The 25264-nt window shown below is 39.7% G+C and overlaps 2 protein-coding genes across 2 annotated transcripts in view; both read right to left on the minus strand.

Annotated features, from left to right (window-relative positions):
- The window catches only part of LOC311044508 (H-2 class II histocompatibility antigen, E-S beta chain-like), a 246425-nt gene that overhangs the window by 71521 nt on the left and 149640 nt on the right, over window positions 1-25264 (minus strand). Inside the window, exon 3 of the mRNA XM_084056148.1 lies at window positions 9515-9598. Coding sequence (XP_083912274.1) covers window positions 9515-9581 — 67 coding nt within the window. The 5' untranslated portion in view covers window positions 9582-9598. The remainder of the gene's footprint in view (window positions 1-9514; window positions 9599-25264) is intronic.
- LOC311044520 (HLA class II histocompatibility antigen, DRB1 beta chain-like) lies at window positions 815-5651 on the minus strand. The gene is made up of 5 exons (XM_084056165.1): window positions 5596-5651; window positions 4460-4527; window positions 4050-4163; window positions 3564-3620; window positions 815-2519 (listed from the first exon to the last, which is right to left on the minus strand). The coding sequence occupies exons 1-4, from the start codon at window positions 5610-5612 to the stop codon at window positions 3583-3585; spliced, it is 237 nt and encodes a 78-aa protein (XP_083912291.1). The 5' UTR covers window positions 5613-5651; the 3' UTR covers window positions 815-2519; window positions 3564-3582.

Raw genomic sequence — 25264 nt, forward strand, 5'->3', positions numbered from 1 at the left:
TTTTATTTTGAAGGTTATGGGTCAATTTGGGCACACAGCTGGGTTTACTTAAGTCAATCAGGGCACAGCAGCAGTCAGTGGGCACCGGGAAGGTCTATGGTTTTTTACCAGTATCAGGGCCAGAGTCTAGCAAACATTTTGACCATCTTGCTGTATTGTCCTTGTCATGGTGAACTTGGTGAAGATAGTAAATGCCACAAAAACGTCGCTGCCTTGTCTGGACAATGGACTAATTTACAAACGCCTGATCTGCGTAAGATCCACTTTTACCTGGTGCCTCAGTGGCCTTTTGGAGTTTTTATTATTGTTGACAAATAGCCACTACACCATCTATACAGTTAGCCGTAGATTACGACCAGTGGTGGAAAAAGTACTCAAATGTTTTACTTGACAAAAGTAGTGGCATGAAAATGTACTTAAATTACCAAAAGTAAAAGTACTAAAATGTTTGAAAATAGCAGATCTACAAGCTCCCAACACGTCGCGATGCGACGCGTTGTGAGCTTGTAGATCGGCTATTTTCAAATAGCCTAGGTATAAAATAGGGCTAAAGTGGTTAATGTATGTTTCATAATGTCATAATGTATATCTAAAATGTAACTAGTAACTAAAGTTTTCAAATAATTGTAGTGGAGTAAAAGTATAAATTTTGCCTCTGAGATGTAGTGGAGTAGAAGTAGAAGTATTATAAATTGTAAATAGTGGGTTTGGTGTGACCTTGTGGAAGTCAAAGTGACACAATGTGACACAATGTCTCTCCTTCTTTTATTGATATTCAAACCAAGCAAATGAAACCCACAATCTAACGGCTAAACTTCAAACCATTCATGGTCAGGGGTGCAGATCCCAGGGAGAAAGAGGGGACATGTCTGACACAAAGTATTTAGAAATAAATTATATAATTTAAAATGCATATTTCAAGGTTTTGTTTTTGCCACCGTGTGTCCTGATCATCAACAACTGCCAAATAAATACATCCACAAGCTTCATCATCATCTTCATCATCATCACTTGTCCACAGAGCTGTTAACTAGTTTAATGAGTGAAGTTCAGCCAATATGAACGGATAGAAACACAACAGTGGAGCTGAAAAACGGAAAGATAAATAATACTGACCAAGGAATATCTAAACTGTCTGAATTAGACACTTATTTTGTTCTTTACTTTAGTAAAGTTTGCATGACCTTTCTGTTATTGTTGACATTAGTTTGTTTCATATATTGAACATGGATTTGGTGTTTATTTAATGCTAAATGTCAGACAAACTGTAATCATTGTGAACATTATTAGTTTGTTTAAAATCCAAGCGTTAGCTCTCTGTTGGTGATATTATTGATGTTCCCCCATAAGATCTGCTCCCCTGCTCATGATTACATAATCATTACATTACAGTCATTTAGCAACACTTTTAACCAAGGCGACTTACAATAAGTGCATTCAACAATAACATAGGTAGGCAAGAAAACTACTAATCACCAGAAGTCTGAAGTGCATTCTCTTCTAAAACAAGCAACTAAGAGTATACCTAGAGCTAAGGTAAAAGTGCAATATATCAGCTTTCTACTTTCTTAAACAGATGAGACAAATAGAAAAATCAAATGAGCAAGAGCTAAAACAAATAAGTGATGATTACATATAAATCATTACTTAACATAAATGATTGCATGTCATCAGTGTTTCCCATTAATTTCCTAGACTATGGCAGCCCACCATTGTCTAATTTGGGTGGTCCCATCACCTCAGACCATCCTAGAGAATTAGGTCCACCCATCACAGGGACTGATGTCATAATGATCGTAACACATGAATTATCACACATTATAAATTATTACATAATAAATGACTTATGGTCAATTATAAAATAATAAAACCTTTTTCACAAACATGGCTGACTGACTTCCATTCAGATGGATATTAATATTAATGTTATGAAGAACTCTGATTGTGTGTGTGATCATTTATTTAATGTTTCAATATAGTGAAGAACTGAACTATTATGTTGTGTTTTCTGATGACAGAAACTAGACAAAGTAATTTGATGAACCGCCCACACTAATTGGGACTCCCTCTTCCTTTGGTGTTTCGCCCAGGTGGCGCCCCAACCCCAACCCTGACCTTTAACCTCACTAAAACTACGTCTATAAACTTAACTTTAACCCTAAACCCTGACCTTTAACCTCCCAAAAACTATGCCTAAACCTAAACTTAACCCTAACCTCACCTCAAAACCATGTCGACCTGGGCCAAACACCAGGAAAAGACAGAGTCTGCACGCTAATTATCATTAGCTTTGGCTAGCCAATTATCATTTTTAATTGTTTAAAGGACACATTTTACACATTGTGAAAAAGGTTGATGATGTCATCATTGTGCTTCTGCTGTGATTATTTAAAAAGGTTGATGATGTCATCATTGTGCTGCTGTTATGATTATTTAAAAGCTGAATGAACACACACGTATTTACTCCTCTCTACCAGCAGTGATGACTCTCTGCTTCTCTGAAAACACACCCAGGTGTTCTGTGAAAAGACAATAAACCAATAAGAATCAGAATGTATTAACTGTGTGAACATGTTAACATTTAGAATAACCTTCCTTTATAATAGTAAATTCATCATTCTCAAATTATTAGTTGTGTTATTCATAACTGGTTAAATGTTTGTTAGTGGTTAATGATTTAATGATTTAAAACAATGCTATACATAGTTAATAGATCTTGAAGGACAACTTTGTTTTTTTACAACCAATGTTTATATTTTAGCTTGTAATTAAAGTAAATAAAAGATGAGTGTTACATTTTTTTAATTTACTGCTTTCTATAGTTTTAGCAATTTTTGCGATATTTTTTTACAGTGTGTGTCTAGTGGGCGGGGGCATTCTGTCCGGTGGTTAAATATGTCTTTTTTTACACAATAACCCAGCATTTTCTTTATTAGTATTTACAGAAGCTTGTTTCTAGGCCCCAATAACTCACATTTGGCCATCAGAGACCACAGGACCTTTTTTTATTGTGTAAAAAAGGCATATTTAGCCACCGGACAGAATGCCCCCGCCCACTGTAAAAAATATCGTGAAAATTGCTAAAACTATAGAAAGCAGTAAATGAAAAAAAAATAACACTCATCTTTTATTTACTTTAATTACAAGCTAAAATATAAACCTTGGTTGTAAAAAAACAAAGTTGTCCTTTGAACAAGTTATTAGTAAACTAGTTAAAAACCTAACCTCCCCGCAGCCTCCCTGCAACTACAGTAACCATCAAAGTAGAAACAACTCAGTCCATTCAAACAACATTTGACCAAGACTTTGTCAATACATTGTCATCAGTGTTGTCTGATACAACAAATTATTTGATTATTACATTTGATTATTAGATTCATTATTATAATAAATGAAGCAGAAGACACATGATAATGTGAATTCACACGACCGGGATGGTTTATCAGTCTAGTTGTTTCACTTCTTACACAAGCATGTTGTTTTGTGTATGTTTTATACTTTTATACACTTTCATTCATAAAACAAAAAAACAAAGTTTAGTAAAAAAAAAACAGGAAGTGAACCTGGGTGTGTGGGAGGAGTCTAAAGATCGTCATTGGTTGTCGGCACCAGAATACGGCCTGATAAAAGAAGAAGAGAGAGACAGTTAAACAGACACACAAATACATCCTATGTTTGTGTGTATTTCTCCATAAAACGCATACATGTACACACAACAACATTAGGGTTCAGTCATCAGAACTAATGTGAACATTTGACTCTTATTTAGGACTAAATGTAACACTGATGTAATAAAGCTAAATGTGACAACATAGAACACACTTTGACCTCTAACTAGGTCGTCTAAACTGGTCTAAACCGGTTAAGGTTCTAAACCAATATAAACCAGTTTAGGTTGTGGCTTTACATGTTTGTTTGTTTGTTTGCATTTCTGTGAGGGTTCCACATGTCATGTGATCCTCTGTTGATCTGACCTAATGTATTCCACTGGTAGTATAATACTTAATTAAACATGTTTATTAAACATGTTAATTAAACACGTTAATCACCTCGTTTCTTCCACTGGAAGTAGATGAATCCAGACAGGAACAAGACCAGACCCAGAACCAGACCTGATGCTCCCATGGCCACCTTGTTGTTCACTGACTCTGGCGTGGAGAAATCTGACAATACAAATATTATATTAATTATATTATATTATATTATATTATATTATATTATATTATATTATATTATATTACATTATATCATATCATATCATATCATATCATATCATATCATATTATATTATATTATATTAAGACCTTTATAATCGATGATTATCTGCAGACATTAGTAAACTAAGCTGATCAATGTTTTCAGCAAAACAAATATACCTTCAGGTACAAATAGAGAATAATCCTTTAACCCTTAAAACAGAGTGTAGTGTAACACATTACAGTAGATTACAGTAACTGACCCCAGTCCATCTTGATAGGCGCGGTCAGGCTGGGATGTTCCACCATGCATGTGATCTTCTCTCCTGATCTGTAACACACACACACACACACACACACACACACACACACACACACACACACACACACACACACACACACACACACACACACACACACTACAATTAGGCACCATCGCATTAGACCGTTATAGGCAATAAGAAAAGTTTATAATATATATTTTCATGATATTTAAAATAATCATGAAGTAGAATGTGTGTCCATGTGGATCTGCTCAGAGCTGAAGCGGCCCCTCCTCCCCGCCCGGTCTGGCAGTGAGTGAGCAGCTGTTAATTAGCACTAACATTAGGACAGATTGTGAAAGTAGCCGATCTACACGCTGAAACACACCGTGATTCAACACCTTGATCTATTGATCTTTTAATATTTCGTTTTTTGGGAAAAAAACTGTTCGACTATGTTTGTGTAGGAGTGTGAATGCCCCGCTGGGCTCTCCTCCGCTCTAGTGTTTATTGTGTATTCCACTATTCCCTCCCCATTGCAGAAAAAATAGGAAGGCAAGAGGCAGAAGAAACTTAGTAATGAGATACACACGTTATAGTGTGTTCCTGTGTGTGTATTCATGTATAACGTGCTCGTGTGCGGGTCTCTGTGTGCGTTCGTCATGCGTGCACGATGACGAGCTTGCTGCGTAGTTGTGTCTGGAGTGGACTGGTGATAAACATGGTCGGGACTCGGAGGAATTGTTGTTACACTACCGTATTTCTATGTATAGGTGTCTGTTAGGTGTGTACCTGGGTGTGTACTCCAGGTAGGAGTGGTACTGGTAGTACCAGTAGAGGAGTGTATTTCTATGTATAGTTGTCTGTTAGGTGTGTACCTGGGTGTGTACTCCAGGTAGGAGTGGTACTGGTAGTACCAGTAGAGGTGTGTATTTCTATGTATAGGTGTCTGTTAGGTGTGTACCTGGGTGTGTACTCCAGGTAGGAGTGGTACTGGTAGTACCAGTAGAGGTGTGTATTTCTATGTATAGGTGTCTGTTAGGTGTGTACCTGGGTGTGTACTCCAGGTAGGAGTGGTACTGGTAGTACCAGTAGAGGTGTGTATTTCTATGTATAGGTGTCTGTTAGGTGTGTACCTGGGTGTGTACTCCATGTAGGAGTGGTACTGGTAGTACCAGTCTCCATCAGACACATCGGCATAGGAGAGACCAGAGGTCAAAGGTTCTTGACCTCTCCACCAGGTCACCAGGATCACTTTAGGATAGAAGTCGTAGCTGCTGCACCTCAGCATGTGAGTGTGTTCACCACGACGAGGGGGAGTCTCTGACTTCAGTCTCACTTTGGGCTCCACTCCTAAAAAAGATGATTATTATTATCATTATCATTATTAGTATTATCATTACCAGTCAGAGGAACATGTCATTATCATTAATAATTGTATATCATCCAAATGAGATCCAAATGATCCAGAAAGCTGAAAAACCCTTGGTCTTCAACCAGCCAAAATGTTCACGTTTCCCAGTTCTCCCCCGTTCTCCTCTCCCTCCATTGGCTCCCAGTTGCTGCCCTCACAGTGAGTACTAAACACTGATGTTGGCCTACAAAGCAACCAAAGGTATGAAACCCCCATATCTTCAAGCCTGATCCAACCCTACAACCCCTCCCTCTCACTCAGATCAGCTAACACAGGGAAGCTGTCAGAACTAAAACACAACGCTAGACTCTTCTCTCTTCTCTAAAACACCCTGGACAACGCTCCACACGTCCTAGACTCTTCTCTCTTCTCTAAAACACCCTGGACAACGCTCCAAATGTAGGCCTCACTCACACAGTTAAAACACTTGTTTTATGGCGGCCTTATGCCTTACGTGAGGCATAAGGCCATTTCAATTCCTTTCCTATGGAAGTCACATGTTTTGACAAAACTGACTTGCCTTAAGGGAGGGGGGGGGGGGGGGTGGGGGGGTAAAGCTAGAGAGCGGCGAAGCAAGTCAGTTTTATCAAACCAAGTGACTTCCATAGGGAATGAATTGAAAAACACCCTGGACAACGTCCCACACGTCCTAGACTCTTCTCCCTTCTCTAAAACACCCTGGACAAGTGCTTTACATGAACAAAAATAAACCAAGCAATAGCATTTCATGAAAATAGTAGAAACAAACAAAACAACACACATAATCCTGTAAAATATTACTAAAGTGATTAAAAACATACAAAACAAACTAGTAAAGACAATAATTAAATATGAAATCAGGAGGGTAAATGAAGTGTATAGAGGTGTGTTTTAGCCTGCATGGTTCTTTTTAAAGTTCATTTAAAAACATTCATCCTGGTGTCTCTATTTTAGGAAGGTCATTATATGTAGGTGAAAACACTCAGAAATAGATTTATATGTTTCATTTATACTCTGTACGATGGTGACACCACATGTTGTGAGCTTGTAGATCTGCTATTTCCACTGTGTGACAGCGTGTTAGGATACAGTATAAGTGAAGAGGATATGAAATGTTTCTCAGAATATTAAGGAATGTTTTTTTATTTTTTTAGAGAGGGATAGGGAAAGTAGGCTGACAGGAAATGGGGAGAGAGATGGGGGGGGGGGGGGGGGGGTGACACGCAGCAAAGGTTGTCGGGAACGGGAGTCGAACCCGCGACACGCTGTCAGGCTGTGCCAGCCTGGACCGTCACGCTACGGCCCAGACCAAGGGATGTTTTATAATCATTATCAGATCAATATTAACACCATTAATCATCTCTGAATAGAATGATTTATTATGATGTCATGTTATAGTTTATGAGGTGATGAGTGTTGAGTGCTGCTCTGAGATCAGCTCACCTCTCTTGTTCAGAACAGAGGAGTAGTAGAGCTCAATGTTGTGTTTGCAAAATGCCTCTCGTTGTGCTCTCCTATAAGCCAGTTCTGTAGGATCTTTATTGAGGCGCTCTGCGTTCTTCACACCAAACTCAGTGTATCCAACCCACTGATCTACTCTACTGTCCCACCTGAGGAACTCATCACCATCGAAATTCAGTGAGTATATGTACTGTATGTCCTTCAGCTCACTGGAGTTAAACACACAGCGTTGAGCCTGATAGTACACATATCCATCTGGAAATAGACAATTAAAAATGTCATTAATGTTCAGTTTTATTATCATATGTATAATATCAACACTAGACTAACTGCCCCCTATCGGCCAAATATGTCACTACATAAAGTCTAAAATAGGTTCAGGATGTGAAATCTGCCATTAAAATGGCAGATTTCAACAGAGAGCCAGAGCCACAGAGTAATAGGAGGCAGGAGGGGGCGGGGCCACTCAACCCCCTCAACCCCCTCCTCCCCAAAGCGTGTGTGTGTCTCATTTATTCCCCCGCCTAGCGTAAATGTGAAACTCAGAGGTCACTCATTATCACATGAAAAAGACTATTGAAGTCCACATTCTGGCATCATAAATGCTTAATATAATATACGTGTTTAAACATCTTCATTAATGTTAAATATATTCAACAGTTTTAGTTAATAACTATTGTGTTCATAGTATTCATGTACCTTTCACTGGTGGTTTCTTCAAGGCAGTGAGAGTGGTGTCCAGGTTGGCTTTGCAGAGGTGCTGATCACCCACAGCTAATGCATAAGCTCCTGTCCAGGTGATATGATCTACAAACGGAGGCTGAGGCTCCACCATCTTCCCTTTGTTGTAGTCTGCGTAGAACAACACTTCACCATCCAGTGCAAACATCCACTCTTTATATGAGTCTTTAACTGTGTCTGAACAGCTAAGGACTTTAATCTGCTCATGAAACACTGGAAATAAAACAAAGATGACATTAAATTCAACAACAATCTTCTTCATCATCATCATCATCATCATCATCATCATCATGTTAAACAGTCATGTTTGGTTCTAAAGGTGAATATTAGAAGTATCTTCCTGTCAAACATTTTATTCAACAGATTTAAATGTTTTTATAATATTATGAAACAGATTCATAATGATTTATGTCAGGATGTGAACATAACATTATATAATATAATGTAATATTATATTGGTGGAAAAAGTACTCACACTTTTTTACTTAAGTAAAAGTATCAATACTGCAATGTAGAAATGCTCTGTATATGTCCAGAATTTTTAATTTACTTGAGTAAAAGTACAAAGGTATTGGTATCAAAATGTACTTAAAGTACCAAAAGTAGAAAGTACTCATTATGCAGAATGTCCCATTTCACAAGTTTTTAAATGTATAAAAATCTTTAGAAAATAGCAGATCTACAAGCTCACAATGTGTCGCATCGCGACGCATTGTGAGCTTGTATAATGGTCTAAATGTATATAGGGCTGAAGTGAATGTTTTAATAATATAATATAATATAATGAAAGGTTAGAATCAGCATTTGTGTGTGTGTGTGTGTGTGTGTGTGTGTGTGTGTGTGTGTGTGTGTGTGTGTGTGTGTGTGTGTGTGTGTGTGTGTGTGTGTGTGTGTGTGTGTGTGTGTGTGTGTGTGTGTGTGTGTGTGTGTGTGTGCGTGTGTGCGTGTGTGTGTGTGTGTTTGTGTGTGTGCCCATGTGTGTGCGTGTGCCCATGTGTGTGCGCGTGCGTGTGCGTGTGCGAGTGCGAGTGCGTGTGCGTGTGCGTGTGTGTGTGTGTGTGTGTGTGTGTTATTAGTGTGTATTGTCCAGGTTGCACAGTGTAAAATAATTGATCCAAAGCCTGTTGGTTTGGGCCTTGAGGCTGAATAATAACACTATGAATAAACTGTATGTATATTTGATATATCAATATAACAGTATGTTATTCAGTATATAATCAACAGACATAATGTTTATCTATAATAATAACAATGTAGCTAATATTTCATATATCAAAAGATATATAGAATGTATGTATAACAATATAAATATACTGTATGTTGTAATAATATAAATATAAAAATATAAATATACATGTATTTTATATAACAAGAGTACATCTATGAATGAATATTTTATATAATAAGCATAGTTTTATATCAGTATCTTTAATATAATAACATAAATGTAATGTACTTACTTCCTGGGATCGCTTTGACATGAAGTACAGAGGAGAGGATGAGGAGGGTGGCTGTAATCTTCATCATCACTGATCAGAACTGAACTGAATTTAATAGATGAGAATAAAAAGATCAAAATAAACAGATGAGCAGGGAATCATAGCTACACATTGACATGTTGTCATGTCATATGAAAGCAAGATGACAATTACAGCAACCACAATCTGATGGATAGGACCCTGCTAACCCTAACCTCTTGGCCACGTTTATGGCCAAGAGTAATTCTTTTACTAAAAACTAAGGGTTGGAATGGATTCAGGACCCCTGAAAACCTATAATTAGACATCCCACAAGTTCATTTTGGACAATTTGAATTGTTCCAGGTTTTTTTCCAGGCCCTCCGGGTACCCTAACTTTGATTGGCTCCCACAAAGTATCCCAAGGGAGTTGGGTTGGAACAAATTGAGAGGTGTTTGTAGACACCTTTATGAACATGTTTGTGAAGAAAGCTAGTGGTAAGCATTTATTTTACAGATTTGTCAGACATTAGGCTAACTTTCCCTAACTAATTATCTAACCCAGCTCCTACTAGTGTTGTTAGGTAGAGTAAACCTGACTCTAGAACTACCAGAAGGGCCCTGATCATATGGGCTTAAATGACACAACACTCTGTGTGTGTGTGTGTGTGTGTGTGTGTGTGTGTGTGTGTGTGTGTGTGTGTGTGTGTGTGTGTGTGTGTGTGTGTGTGTGTGTGTGTGTGTGTGTTCAGCGTCGCTGGTAAAATGCTGTTCATGTTCATTAAACATCAATCTAAGCCTCATTGTAGTCAAATGTAGTTAAAAACACACTGGTCATGTGATCAAAGTGTCACATGAGAGCTGTGTGTGTGCGTGCGTGTGTGCGTGCGTGTGTACGTGCGTGCGTGTGCATGTGTGTGTGTGTGTGTGTGTGTGTGTTATTAGTGTGTATTAATCATAAGTCAGGTTGCACAGTGTAAAATAAGGCTGAATAATAACACTATGAATAAACTGTATGTATATTTGATATATCAATATAACAGTAAGTTATTCAGTATATAATCAACAGACATAATGCTTATTTTTATCAATAACAATATAGATATATATTTCATCTATCAAAAGACACATATAATGTATGTATAACAATATAAATATACTGTATGTTTTAATAATATAAATATAACAATATAAATATACTCTAATCAGATCAGAATAAACAGATCAGAATAAACACATGTTTACCTCAAGAGAAGTTCTGGAGTCTGAAAGAGAATGAAGGAGGACTCGTTTTATAGTTTAGAAGAATCAGCCAATCAGATTAAAGATATGATGTTACATCATCTGTTTCCAGAAAGACGACAGAGTGGATTATTGCACAGAATCATGTATATAACTGCTGCTTATGAACCTTATGTCTCCTTATGTACATACTGTACCTTATGCACCTTATGTCTAACCTCATGCATATACTGTACCTTATGCACCTTATGTCTAACCCAGGGGTCATTAATATGTCCGTACACAGACAAATGTGTCCGTGTCAAATTCTTCATTTACACACCATTATAATGTTCTTATTTTAATCATAAGACCCAATTACTGAATGTCAAGTCTCTGGGTTTTCTTCAGAATATGTATGGCTCTGATTTACTACGACACTATATATGACACATTAGGAGTCCTACTAGTGGTTCTCAAATGTTTTATTTGCAAGGACCCCCATAACTCTGAGAGTGTACAAATGGAACCAAATGGACCCGTAAATATCTGGTCACTTCAGAAGAGAAAACCCAAATAAAATGCTCTCCACTCCACTGGTCTACTCTGCACATATGTATTATTATGCAGGGTGACAAGGGGGTGTGGTCTCTGAAGACCATATTCACACGGCGGCCATTTTATTATTAAGTTCATGAAATGCCACCCCGTTTCTTCAATGCAAAATGACAAAATGGCCGCCATGTGAATATGCTCTATTATTTCCAATTCCATAGTGTAAAATAATACCAGTCAGAGTTCCATAGTTTTTGTGTCCACCCCCTCCCCACCCCCCTTGTGACAAAATCTTGCCCCCCCCTTCTGACAGAGGCTAAAATTGTGTGTGTGTGTGTGTGTGTGTGTGTGTGTGTGTGTGTGTGTGTGTGTGTGTGTGTGTGTGTGTGTGTGTGTGTGTGTGTGTGTGTGTGTGTGTGTGTGTGTGTTCCGCGTCGCTGGTAAAATGCTGTTCATGTTCATTAAACATCAATCTAAGCCTCATTACATCTCACTGCTGAAACCATCAAGTGTCTTTAAAAACACACTGGTCATGTGATCAAAGTGTCACATGAGAGGTGTGTGTGTGTGTGTGTGTGTGTGTGTGTGTGTGTGTGTGTGTGTGTGTGTGTGTGTGTGTGTGTGTGTGTGTGTGTGTGTGTGTGTGTGTGTGTGTGTGTGTGTGTGTGTGTGTGTCACAGGTCATTTGTTTGTATTGTGCATTGTTCATATTTGGTTTTATATAATAACAGTATATATAAATGTATATATTATATAATAACATAAATATAATGTACTTACTTCCTGGGATCGCTTTGACATGAAGTACAGAGGAGAGGATGAGGAGGGTGGCTGTAATCTTCATCAACACTGATCAAAACTAAACCGAATTTAATAGATGAGAATAAACAGATCATAATAAACAGATCAGAATAAACACATGTTTACCTCAAGAGAAGTTCTGGAGTCTGAAAGAGAATGAAGGAGGACTCGTTTTATAGTTTAGAAGAATCAGCCAATCAGATTAAAGATATGATGTTGCATCATCTGTTTCCAGAAAGACGACAGAGTGGATTATTGCACATAATCATGTATATAGCTGCTGCTTATGAACCTTATGTCTCCTTATGTACATACTGTACCTTATGCACCCTATATCTAACCTCATGTACATACTGTACCTTATGCACCTTATGTCTCCTCATTTATATACTGTACCTTATGCACCTTATGTCTAACCCAGGGGTCATCAATATGTCCGTACACAGACAAATGTGTCCGTGTCAAATTGTTCATTTACACACCATTATAATGTTCTTATTTTAATCATAAGACCCAATTACTGAATGTCAAGTCTCTGGGTTTTCTTCAGAATATGTATGGCTCTGATTTACTACGACACTATATATGACACATTAGGAGTCCTACTAGTGGTTCTCAAATGTTTTATTTGCAAGGACCCCCATAACTCTGAGAGTGTACAAATGGAACCAAATGGACCCGTAAATATCTGGTCACTTCAGAAGAGAAAACCCAAATAAGATGCTCTCCACTCCACTGGTCTACTCTGCACATATGTATTATTATGCAGGGTGACAAGGGGGTGTGGTCTCTGAAGACCATATTCACACGGCGGCCATTTTATTATTAAGTTAATGAAATGCCACCCCGTTTCTTCAATGCAAAATGACAAAATGGCCGCCATGTGAATATGCTCTATTATTTCCAATTCCATAGTGTAAAATAATACCAGTCAGAGTTCAATAGTTTTTGTGTGTGTCCCCCTCCCATCCCCCTTGTGACAAAATATTGCCCCCCCTCCTGCAGAGGCTAAAAGTGTGTGTGTGTGTGTGTGTGTGTGTGTGTGTGTGTGTGTGTGTGTGTGTGTGTGTGTGTGTGTGTGTGTTAACGGGGCCATGGCCCGGTCTGTAAAACCTTGCTCCCCCAGGGGAAAAAAAAAAAATCAACATAACAACATTAGCATCCCCTCACCCTATTCTGTTGTAGCCTGTTGTAGCCAACCACAGAACTACGCCTCGGGCTTATTTGCATTCGGCCGAATTGTTAATGGGTGGCCATTAAAAACCGGTTTCCCCGTCAAACCGGTTCTCTTGCCAGGTAAACAGTATAAAGAGGGACAACCTCTCGCCTAAAATGTCTCCTGTCGTTTGAGAGAGATTTAATTAACCGTTTGGACCCGGATGAGGTTATTGACATGTTCAAGTTATCAGCCATCGTTACACGAGCCCGCCCCCGCCCCCCGCTCGCGGGGGTGGGGAGGGGGGTCGGGTAAGAATATGGCCCGGTCCACGTTAGAACCCACCATACGCTGCGTGTGCGTGCGTGTGTGGTTAAACCACTGAGGCTTCTGACTGGAAACTCGAATCTCGACACTTGAATTTCACTTCCTGATTCACTCAGCAACCAATCAGAATTATTCTTTTATTAAACATCACCTGTTACTATAGAGACATGTTGAACAACCTGAGAGACAGACAGAGTGAGTGAGTGAGTGAGTGAGTGAGTGAGTGAGTGAGTGAGTGAGCGAGCGAGCGAGCGAGCGAGCGAGCGAGTGAGCGAGTGAGCGAGTGAGTGAGCGAGTGAGTGAGTGAGTGAGTCCACATCAGTCCAGAAATCCTTTTGACATTTCTATGCATCCAGTAGAATGAATGGTTATCAAAGTGAAAGTGTCAGTTATTAAGTCAGAGATGAGACGTACGGCATGGATTTATACTCAGAGGGCATTTCACTGCATTCAAGTTCAGGAGAGTTTGGAAAGGCAATTCTTTTGAACGCTGCCTTTAGGTACCACATGGAAAGCACTAAAGCAGGCGTTTACATTTCTTTCACCATTTAGTAAATATCTGGAGAGAGAGAGAGAGCACTTTTAGCAGATGGATAAAGGGGCGCGGTCTTGAGCCCCCTTTAACCCATTTTGGGCGGGAACCCCATATTTAAAGTTTTTCAGAAAACTTAGGTCAGGATTTAGAAGGTGTTTTTAGAATCGGTCTCAGGTCTAAATGGCTTAAAGGAGTAGTTCACCCAAAAAAGTACTTATTTTCTATCAATTACACCCCATGAAGCCTTGAATTCATGGAGATTTATTTGTTTTTGTCTCATTCCTGAGTCAATAATTTGATTACCGGTGGTCTCTCCGGTAGGAGACACAAATTCTCCTACCGGATACATTAGCATCTTTCCACCGGTCATCATATTATTGGCTCCATGAATTCAAGGATAGCAGATCTACAAGCTCACAACGTGTCGTTGTGAGCTGCAATTTTCACTACTTTTGGGGTGACACTCTTGTATGTTGAAGTAGAGCAGGGGTCTTCAATGTTTTCAGCCCAAGGACCCCCTAGTAGAGAGAGAGACGAAGCAGGGACCCCTTAGCTGAGAGAGAGAGACGAAGCAGGGACCCCCATACATTCCATACAATTGTGTTGCAGATTAAACTTTTCAATAGATTTCATAGATAGCTTCATTGACTATCATCGGTGTTGTGTAAATTAATATTTTTTGTTCATTTCAGACATTTAACCACTTAAACCTTCAATAGTTGGTACTTGATTTTATTCTTTTCCCCTCTATACGCTAAACCCCTTTGCCGAAAATAGCAGATGTACAAGCTCACAACGCCTCGCAGCGCGAGGCGTTGTGAGCTTGTAGATCTGCTATTTTCAGCTAATGTTCATCAGAATAGAGATGCTAGGGTTCAAGTGGTTAAAATGTAAAAAAAATAATCCTATCACAAAGATTTGGCGGACCCCCTGGAGTAACTCTGAGGACCCCCTAGGGGTCCCGGACCCCCTGTTGAAGACCCCTGAAGTAGAGCATTAATTTACGAAAAAGAAAACACTTGAACATTTTTAAATATAGAGATACAAGTTATTATAATAAACATGTTACAGCTTTGTGGAATAATAAGACCCACTCTTCAGTTATTATTGACACACACACACACACACACACACACACACACACACACACACACACACACACACACACACACACACACACACACACACAGTGACGGCCCGAAATGGTCCGCGAGCCTCCTGTGTGAAGTGTGGAGGACGAGGAAGTCAGACCCTCGTCACTCACAGTGTTTGTACCGTATCGTTTTAGACCGTAAACAGTGTTCGTAGCCCTCCGTGAAGTGAACGTTAATCCCACGACAGAAGGAGCCACTAACCCCACAATCTGACCCTGAACAACGTGATTCCCCACATTCTGGCCGTTCCTGCTGGAACAACAAACACATGGTTTGTTGACACTGACACGCAGGGAAACGTTCCAGATCATCACCTCCGCTGCGGCGCTGCCTGCCTTACTGGTATTTCGTTGTCCTTTGAGCTCATAGACCTACTCTTGTTTAACTTTTGGGGAGAGTGAACTTTATTATGATTTGTTTGTTTATTATTTGGGGAATCTAAAAAGCTGCTGATCTACTCGGTGGAATGAACATTAAAGGGATATTTCACTTTCAAAAAAACTTTGGGTAATTTTATCGTCTACTCAGGCTTTTGTGAACCCCCCAGACCGTTTTTAAGTTGCTCCGTTGAATATTTAGATATATGATATTCATTTTTTCAGACACGCCCCCTTCCTATACAAACCCATTTTAACTTCAAACTCCATTTTTAACATGTTAGATTCATCAAAAACACCCGTCCTTGTTTTTGGTGACTCACCCTGCCCTCCTAATGTGTGAGGGGACCGTGTTCTTTCCATAACCTTTTTCATTTATTTTAAAATGTTTTTTTTGGAAAATGAAAAAAATGAAATACAGTAAAAAAATGTAATAAAATAAATGAAAAAAGTAATCGAAAAAACACGGCTCCTCACGTATTAGGAGGACAGGGTGAGTCACCAGAACCAAGGACGGTTGTTTTTGATGAATCTAACATTTAGTTTGAAGTTATGGGTTTGTATAGGAAGGGGGCGTGTCTGATAAAATGAATATCAAATATCTAAATAGTGAATCAAGCAGCTTAAAAACTGTCAGGAGGGCTCACAAAAGCCTGAGTAGATAATAAAATGACCCAAAGTTTTTTTGAAAGTGAAATATCCCTTTACGTTGCGTTGCGTCTTGCGTGCTGCTTACGTATTCAGGACTGGGCACGCAGTGGTGTGTTCTACCGTCAGATGCTGTGTACGGCGTATACCTTGAGATTTGTTTTCGTCGCTACCGTATACCTTCAAAAACTGTTTCATCCATTGAAAACGCGAGAGCGTATACCCACGACCACGCGCATCGTATCGTAGCGTATACCTTCCGAAAAAAACTAGAACACAACACTGTGGGCACGGACTATTAAAGTTAAATTGTGAAGGAAGTTTATTGTGTGTTGTTGTGAACTGATGGTAATGCATTGAGTTGTGATTTGGATTGAAACGAGAGGTTACAAACGTAACCTTGTTGTGGTGATTTTGTGAATTATATATTGCATTCCTTTTTTTGTTTATTTTTGAACGTGTTGATCAACTGGTTGGCTTTTGGTTTATTTTTGAATGTGATGAATTGAGTTTGATGAACTGAACTGCTTTGTTGGTTGAACCTAACTTTCATTCACAAAAATACTTGCAACTGAACTTGAAACGTTGGTTTATTCTCAATGACAAGGGTTTATAATTCATATGTAAGTCCTTTGTGTGGTTTCCCTAGTGGTTAAAACTCAGATGAGGAAGAACTCACTATAATACAAAAAAAAGGAGGAATAAGGAATATTATTGCTCTTGTAGACAGAGACCTGGCACCCCTATGAATACAAATTGACCAATTCAGTGGAAACCGTTACTTATTACCGTTACGTTCTTTTCTTGTATGATGAAGTAGAGCATTCATTTACAAAAAAGCACATGAAAACACATGAAAAGTTTAAATGTGGAGATGCAAGGTTATTATAATAAAAATTCCACAGCTTTGTGAAATAATACGACCCACTCTTCAGTTATTATTGACACACACACACACACACACACACACACACACACACACACACACACACACACACACACACACACACACACACACACACACACACACACACACACAGTGTTGTACAGTATACCAGATATATAAATGTTTTATTAGAAAGAAACAGGATGTTAAGTACACAACATAAAACATGATGTGAACCTTTAGTACTGCAGTGAAAACACACTTCATTATTGTTACGTTTTTAGTTGAGATATATAAATATATGTATGGTCTCTGTCCAGTGGAAACTTCAATTCAAAATCATCAAAAGTAGTAGATCTACAAGCTCAGACGCATTTGGAGCTTGTAGATCTGCTACTTTTGATGCTTTTGTGTGACACTGTGGTATAATCAAGGACGTTAATTTACGGAAAAACATAAAAAGTTAGAACAGAGATAAGAGGTTTCAGCCTGACAACAACGATATCGGCTCCTAAAGGCCAGTAAGTGTTCATAATTCATAAATGATACAAAAAGCAACATTAATGATCAGTTTTCCAGGGAGGAGAGTTGAACCACGATCAAAATTCATGACATTCAGCCAAATGTGTTAATAAAGCATCACAATAATTTCAACCACTTCATCCATATTTTATACGTTGGCTATGCAAGGGATAATTGACTGGCAGCTGGTCATTAGAAAATAAATCCCGACTGGGTGATTATGCACCGACACGGAGCTGAGGTGCATAATCACCCTGTCTTTATTTTTCAATAATGACCAGCTACCAGTCAATTATCCCACTTATTACACGGCTACTTAATACATTAATTAATACATTGACCCAAATTTAACAACAAAATGAAGTATTTCCTTACTTATGGCAATTAAAGTATTCCATAAGTATTGCACTGGGCGGACACGGTCGCCTCGGAAAACAAAGAAATTGTTCAAATAGACTGCATGTTTGGTTACTGCATCGTCTATTTCTCGCTTCAAATGTTTTCAAAAACATTCTTGAGAGCAACGTTTAGTTGTAAAGGACATGGTGTGTTTGTTTACATGGCTGTCATGTTGGATACAGCATAACATCAAGCAGCGCAGGTTGATATGAGCAGGTGCTCTGAGTCTTTGATTAGACAGGTTGATATGAGCAGGTGTTCTGAGTCTTTGATTAGACAGGTCGATATGAGCAGGTGCTCTGAGTCTTTGATTAGACAGGTTAATATGAGCAGGTGTTCTGAGTCTTTGATTAGACAGGTTGATATGAGCAGGTGCTCTGAGTCTTTGATTAGACAGGTTGATATGAGCAGGTGCTCTGAGTCTTTGATTAGACATGTTGATATGAGCAGGTGCTCTGAGTCTTTGATTAGGCAGAGGTCTGTTATAGTGTTCATCGGTTATTATCCAGAAATAACACACCGCTGAATTCAACGATTGACCGGTGGCCGTGTAATAACCAAAAAATAGCAGATCTACAAGCTCAAAGTGCGTCACTTTGTGCCACGCTGCAAAGTTGTGCATCTGCAATTTTCTTTTACATAAATCCTCTCTTCTGGAGGTCCCTGGTACAAAATATTTGAGATGGGGGTCCGCGTCCAAATAACATATCAATTTGGGGTGTCCTTGACTTGAGAAGGTTTGAGAGGCAGTGCTATAAAACATTCATGTTGGTCCATATCTTCATAGTTTGTTCAGTCCGTGGTTTCCTGGTTGTCTGGACACAGCTCTGCAACACAGAGACAAACAGAGCAGTGGTGGAAAATACTCACAGGGTTAGGGCTTTTTACTTAAGTGAAAGTTTACAAGAGTAAAAGTACAAATGTATTGTTATCAAAATGTACTTAAAGTACCAAAAGTAGAAAGCACTCGTTATGCAGAATGTCCCGTTTCACAAGTTTTCACATGTATATAACATTTTTATACTGGTGCTACATATACCTCTATGGTAATGCGATGCAGTAGTGGTGCCCTCTTGTGGCTACTTCTGTAACGTACACATGGTCTGATGAAGGCCCACAGTGTTTGTTTTTCTGTCTTCTTTTATGCCAGGAGTTCTGAACCTTTTCAGGCAGCAACCCCCCAAAATAATCATATGTGAACTGAGGACCCCCCAAAATAATCATATGTGAACTGGGGACCCCCCAAAATAATCATATGTGAACTGGGGACCCCCTAAAATAATCATATGTGAACTGGGGACCCCCCAAAATAATCCTTTGTGAACTGAGGACCTCCCAAAATAATCCTATGTGAACTTGGGATCCCCCAAAATAATCCTATGTGAACTGGGGACCCCCCAAAATAATCCTATGTGAACTGGGGACCCCGCAAAATAATACTATTTGAACTGGGGATCCTCAAAATAATACTATTTGAACTGGGGAGTGCTGTGTAAATTAATATTTGTTGTTCATTTCAGACATTTAACGACTTAAACATTAAATACTTGGTACTTTATTTGCTTCTTTTGTGTGTGTATGCATTGCAACAGACCTGTATCTCCATCAGAGCTGTGGTAGTTCTGTGGGAAGTTGAGACAGACGACCTGCTTCTTAAAAACCTCCACGTCCTTGGGCTCCATGGTTCCTGTCCGCGCTGAGAGGAAATTCATGTTAGTTAAACAGACTGTCCGCGCTGAGAGGGAATTCATGTTATAGTTAAACAGACTGTCCGCGCTGAGAGGGAATTCATGTTATAGTTAAACAGACTGTCCGCGCTGAGAGGGAATTCATGTTATAGTTAAACAGACTGTCTGCGCTGAGAGGGAATTCATGTTATAGTTAAACAGACTGTCCATGGTGAGAGGGAATTCATGTTATAGTTAAACAGACTGTCCATGGTGAGAGGGAATTCATGTTATAGTTAAACAGACTGTCCGCGCTGAGAGGGAATTCATGTTATAGTTAAACAGACTGTCCGCGCTGAGAGGGAATTCATGTTATAGTTAAACAGACTGTCCGCGCTGAGAGGGAATTGATGTTATAGTTAAACAGACTGTCCGCGCTGAGAGGGAATTCATGTTATAGTTAAACAGACTAAAATGATTGTCTACTCTAAATTCAGAGAAAAAAAAACACCTGTCGTTTCGGAAGGCTGGCCTTCGTAACACTGAGGAAGGCCTGCACGCTGAAACATGGCCGTTTGTCTGGTAGACTGCTGCTGCACATCTTCAACATGATTAAAGATTCTTACATTTCTACAGAGAGTCTTCTTCTTACGTATCTTCTAGTGAAACTTACTGAACTGCAGGATGTATCTCCCGGTGACGTCTCCGTTCCTGAAGGTGTCGGTCCACAGCAGACAGTCGTCACAGGACTGCAGGATGTGACCCTTGTGGTCCGACAGGTTCTCTGGGGAGGTCAAAGGTCACACCATGGATTTGATGAGTGGAAAACTATTCACCATCCATTCACTCAATCTGTCACTATGTAGACTATAGACACATTATGACAACCTTCTATGTTGGGCTCCTTCAAACTAATCTGATTTGAATCCTAGTTGCAACCGGGGCAGGTATTTCAGGGAGGCCACAAAGGCCATGGCCGTAGTTGCACCTCAGTTTGGCCTTGTGCCCCTAAAGGAAATGGCATGCCCTGAGGCCACAGTGGCCTTAATGCCCCAGCTGACTGTCTCTTTCATGTCAATATGTAGACACCAGTGTCTCTTTCTTGTCATGTAGACACCAGTGTCTCTTTCTTGTCATTTAGACACCAGTGTCTCTTTCTTGTCATGTAGACACCAGTGTCTCTTTCTTGTCATGTAGACACCAGTGTCTCTTTCTTGTCATGTAGACACCAGTGTCTCTTTCTTGTCATGTAGACACCAGTGTCTCTTTCTTGTCATGTAGACAGCAGTGTCTCTTTCGTGTCAATATGTAGACACCAGTGTCTCTTTCTTGTCATGTAGACACCAGTGTCTCTTTCTTGTCATGTAGACACCAGTGTCTCTTTCTTGTCATGTAGACACCAGTGTCTCTTTCTTGTCATGTAGACACCAGTGTCTCTTTCTTGTCATGTAGACACCAGTGTCTCTTTCTTGTCATGTAGACACCAGTGTCTCTTTCTTGTCATGTAAACACCAGTGTCTCTTTCTTGTCATGTAGACACCAGTGTCTCTTTCTTGTCATGTAGACACCAGTGTCTTTTGTTGAGATTCTGAATTCTTAACTCCCCTGAGTCCCCATCTTTAAACCAATCCAGTGACTTTGGTTGGTGCAGGGTCAGATCATTTAAACCCTTAAATTCAATTCATTATTTCAATGGACTAAAATCTTGTTTTATTTGATGGCCTTCCTGCCCTGGTATTTGGCCTTAGTGCGCTCAAAAAATGGACGTGTTCAAAGGCCAAGTGGCCTTGCCCCTAATAAGACGAAATTCCAGGCCTGGTTGCAACCCTTTCCTGTCACATGTAAGCCATATTGTAGGCCTGCTTGTACTTTGGGATCCCCTCTCCTGTTTTTAATCTGGGTAGATTACCCCCTCATTGTTTTTAACATGTTTAATATTTGCTTAATGCCTAGTCAGTGGCATTCCCAGAAATTACATTTAGGGCAGACGACATTTAGGCCTTGGCTACACGTACATGGATCTTTTACTAAACGGATATTTGAGTCCTCCGTTTTTAAAAAGAATCCCTGGCCACATGACAAAGATAAACAAAAATCCCTGTCCACACGTAGACGCAGAAACGCATCGATCAGCTGCAAGTTTCAATTTTATATCAGATTTTATATTTACATTTATTTTATAATTATATATATGAGGGGCCAAATACAAATACATTTGTAATCACATGTTAAGGCCCAATACTGCAATAGCTGCATTATTTTAATAGCATACGTGAACAGCATACGTGAACATAAACGAAAACAACATTATTAGGGCGCAGCTGCAGCGCAAACAGTATAGCCATGGTTCACATGACGCTGTCGAGTCTCTGGTTTATAGTGGTGTTCGTTTTTTTTTTTTACATTGCCAACTCTCACATGTACATGTTCAAATATAAAGTGCTTACCCCTGAGCCACGGATGTTACAAGGCAATCCGGACCGCGATAAGTACCCGTATCTCCCGTATTGTTCAATAAAAAAGCATTTTAATCCCATCGCCGGCCATTTTCTTTTTCTTTTCTTTCTTTTGGGTAATGTATCAGAGTGCAATACACCTCCCAACCATTGGTGTCGCATGGTTGAAAGCATCGGAGAAAATGGCCGGCGATCGGATTAAAATGCTTTTTATTGAACAATACGGGAGATACGGGTACTTATCGCGGTCCGGATCGCCTTGTAACGTCCGTGGCTCGGGGGTAAGCACTTTATATTTGAAATCTGAACGTTTATGTACATGTGAGAGTTGGCAATGTAAAAACATCGAACACCACTATAAAGCAGGGACTCTCGGCACCGACTGACAGTCATGTTTCAGGGCTGAGTTTTACTTCAGCGATTCATTCCATGGGCGGTCATCCCAAAAAAACTCCCCGCCCCACGCACCTTTTCAGCGGGCCACCCGCGGCCGCTCCATGGTCGCTGGATTTTGACCCGGGGCGATTGTGTTTTAGGACGACAGACCCCACATTCAATCTGTGTGCGCGCCGTGTGTTCTACTTGGCGCAGAGAAAGAGGGTTTTCGTCACACAGTGAATGAGCTACTTTTCCCACCACTGTCTTATTATTAATTATGACATTATTTTGCCATAAATGAGCGTGCCTTGTTTCATAGACTGTAAGTGTTGCTCTCTCTCTCTCTTGATTTATTATTATAATGACCATGAGCGGTCCGGTGTTTATGTATTATTATATTATTTATTATTATAATGACCATGTGCGAATGCGCGATGACGTCATCGTTTCTCAAAATCTCCGGATTACATGTCCACACAGATCCACTGAAACGCATGTTTTGGAAAACCTTCACTTATTTATCCGTTTACAAAAATATCCGTTTTAGCGGCCAAAAACACCGTTTGCGTGTGGCTGAAAGGCCCAAACGCACACAAAAATGTGCGTTTACAAAAAGATCCATGTACGTGTAGCCAAGGCCTTAGGGCAGACGAGACCCCCCCCTCCCCCCTCGGGGAAAAAAATGTCGGGGGGAAATCTCGGGGGAAACAAGTTAACAACAACACTACACTGACTACAAAACTGAAAAACGTTAATAAAAACAATAAGCAAGTATAATCAATCAATTATTCAGCGGTGGTCTCTTCATGTTGTATTTTAAAGGCTCAAGCTGCTCTCAGACTCAGAGCCCCTTTAATGCCAGGTGAGTGCAGGTGATGGCCCAGACCCCCACTCCTGGCACCCCATGAAGATAAAGGCATAAATTTGCATCACTATAGGCGACGTGGCTCTGCTGAATGGATACGGTAGTGATTGGCTGCCTGCCCGCGTGAATGGACGAGGAGGTCCAACGGCCACTATTCTCTTTGGGGTTTTTTCACTGTCTGTTTTTCAGTCTTTTACTTTATTTTCTATGGGAGGCTAGATTTTAGTTGGGCAGGCGGCCGCCTGCCCTGCCTCTATGGTGGTACGCCACTGTGCCTATAGGCCCTATAATATGTGTATGTGGTTGTAGGCCCTATAATATGTGTATGTGGTTGTAGGCCCTATAATATGTGTATGTGGTTGTAGGCTCTATAATATGTGTATGTGGTTGTAGGCCCTATAATATGTGTATGTGGTTGTAGGCTCTATAATATGTGTATGTGGTTGTAGGCTCTATAATATGTGTATGTGGTTGTAGGCTCTATAATATGTGTATGTGGTTGTAGGCTCTATAATATGTGTATGTGGTTGTAGGCTCTATAATATGTGTATGTGGTTGTAGGCTCTATAATATGTGTCTGTGGTTGTAGGCTCTATAATATGTGTATGTGGTTGTAGGCTCTATAATATGTGTATGTGGTTGTAGGCCCTATAATATGTGTATGTGGTTGTAGGCTCTATAATATGTGTATGTGGTTGTAGGCTCTATAATATGTGTATGTGGTTGTAGGCTCTATAATATGTGTATGTGGTTGTAGGCTCTATAATATGTGTATGTGGTTGTAGGCTCTATAATATGTGTATGTGGTTGTAGGCTCTATAATATGTGTATGTGGTTGTAGGCCCTATAATATGTGAATGTGGTTGTAGGCCCTATAATATGTGTATGTGGTTGTAGGCTCTATAATATGTGTATGTGGTTGTAGGCTCTATAATATGTGTATGTGGTTGTAGGCTCTATAATATGTGTATGAGGTTGTAGGCTCTATAATATGTGTATGTGGTTGTAGGCTCTATAATATGTGTATGTGGTTGTAGGCTCTATAATATGTGTATGTGGTTGTAGGCTCTATAATATGTGTATGTGGTTGTAGGCTCTATAATATGTGTATGTGGTTGAGTGACTTACTTTCTCCTTTCTCTTGTGGTCTTCCAGAGGGTACTGGTGACAGGATGTCCCGCCCCCCTAGGGTGCAGCAGTATAGGACATGGTGTTGTGGGTAAATGCAGAGACATGCAGCTTTATCTAGACCAGTGCTTCTCAACCTTTTCAGGCCACAACGCGACCCCCCCCCCCAAATTATCATATTTGAACTGTAGACCCCCCCCCCAAAATAATCATATTTGAACTGGGGACCCCCCCAAAATAATCATATTTGAACTGGGGACCCCCCCAAAATAATCATATTTGAACTGGAGACCCCCCTAAATAATCATATTTGAACTGGGGACCCCGCACCCTGATAATCACATAGGAGTTGAGGCATTACTTTTTGACTCGGTTCCACAGATAAATATTGTGAAAATAGCAGATCTACAAGCTCACAATGCCTCGCAAAGCGAGGCGTTGTGAGCTTGTAGATCTGCTATTTTCAAATGTTTTGCCTCTTTCTTATATTATTGACGATTTGTTTGACCATTTTTTTTTTTTTTTGTATTTGTATTTTTTAGGTATTTTTATTTTAGGTATTTCACTTCCCTGGGGGTCCCAATCCACATGTTGAGAACCACTGATCTAGAGCTCTGGCCTGTATCAGATATTGTCTCTTTGTTTTGTTACACAAAGTTACACAAATGTTTTGTATAT

The sequence above is a fragment of the Gymnoscopelus microlampas genome (genome assembly GCF_963454915.1).
Source record: "Gymnoscopelus microlampas genome assembly, chromosome: 4".
Taxonomy (NCBI): domain Eukaryota; kingdom Metazoa; phylum Chordata; class Actinopteri; order Myctophiformes; family Myctophidae; genus Gymnoscopelus; species Gymnoscopelus microlampas.

What these genes read in the sequence shown, in the direction of transcription:
- LOC311044520 (XM_084056165.1), bottom strand. An exon ending in GCCTATCAAGATGGACTGGG is followed by an intron (nt 4,164 to 4,459) that starts GTCAGTTACTGT and finishes TTGTATTGTCAG; the next exon opens with ATTTCTCCACGCCAGAGTCA. An exon ending in CTTCCAGTGGAAGAAACGAG is followed by an intron (nt 3,621 to 4,049) that starts GTGATTAACGTG and finishes TTCTTTTATCAG; the next exon opens with GCCGTATTCTGGTGCCGACA.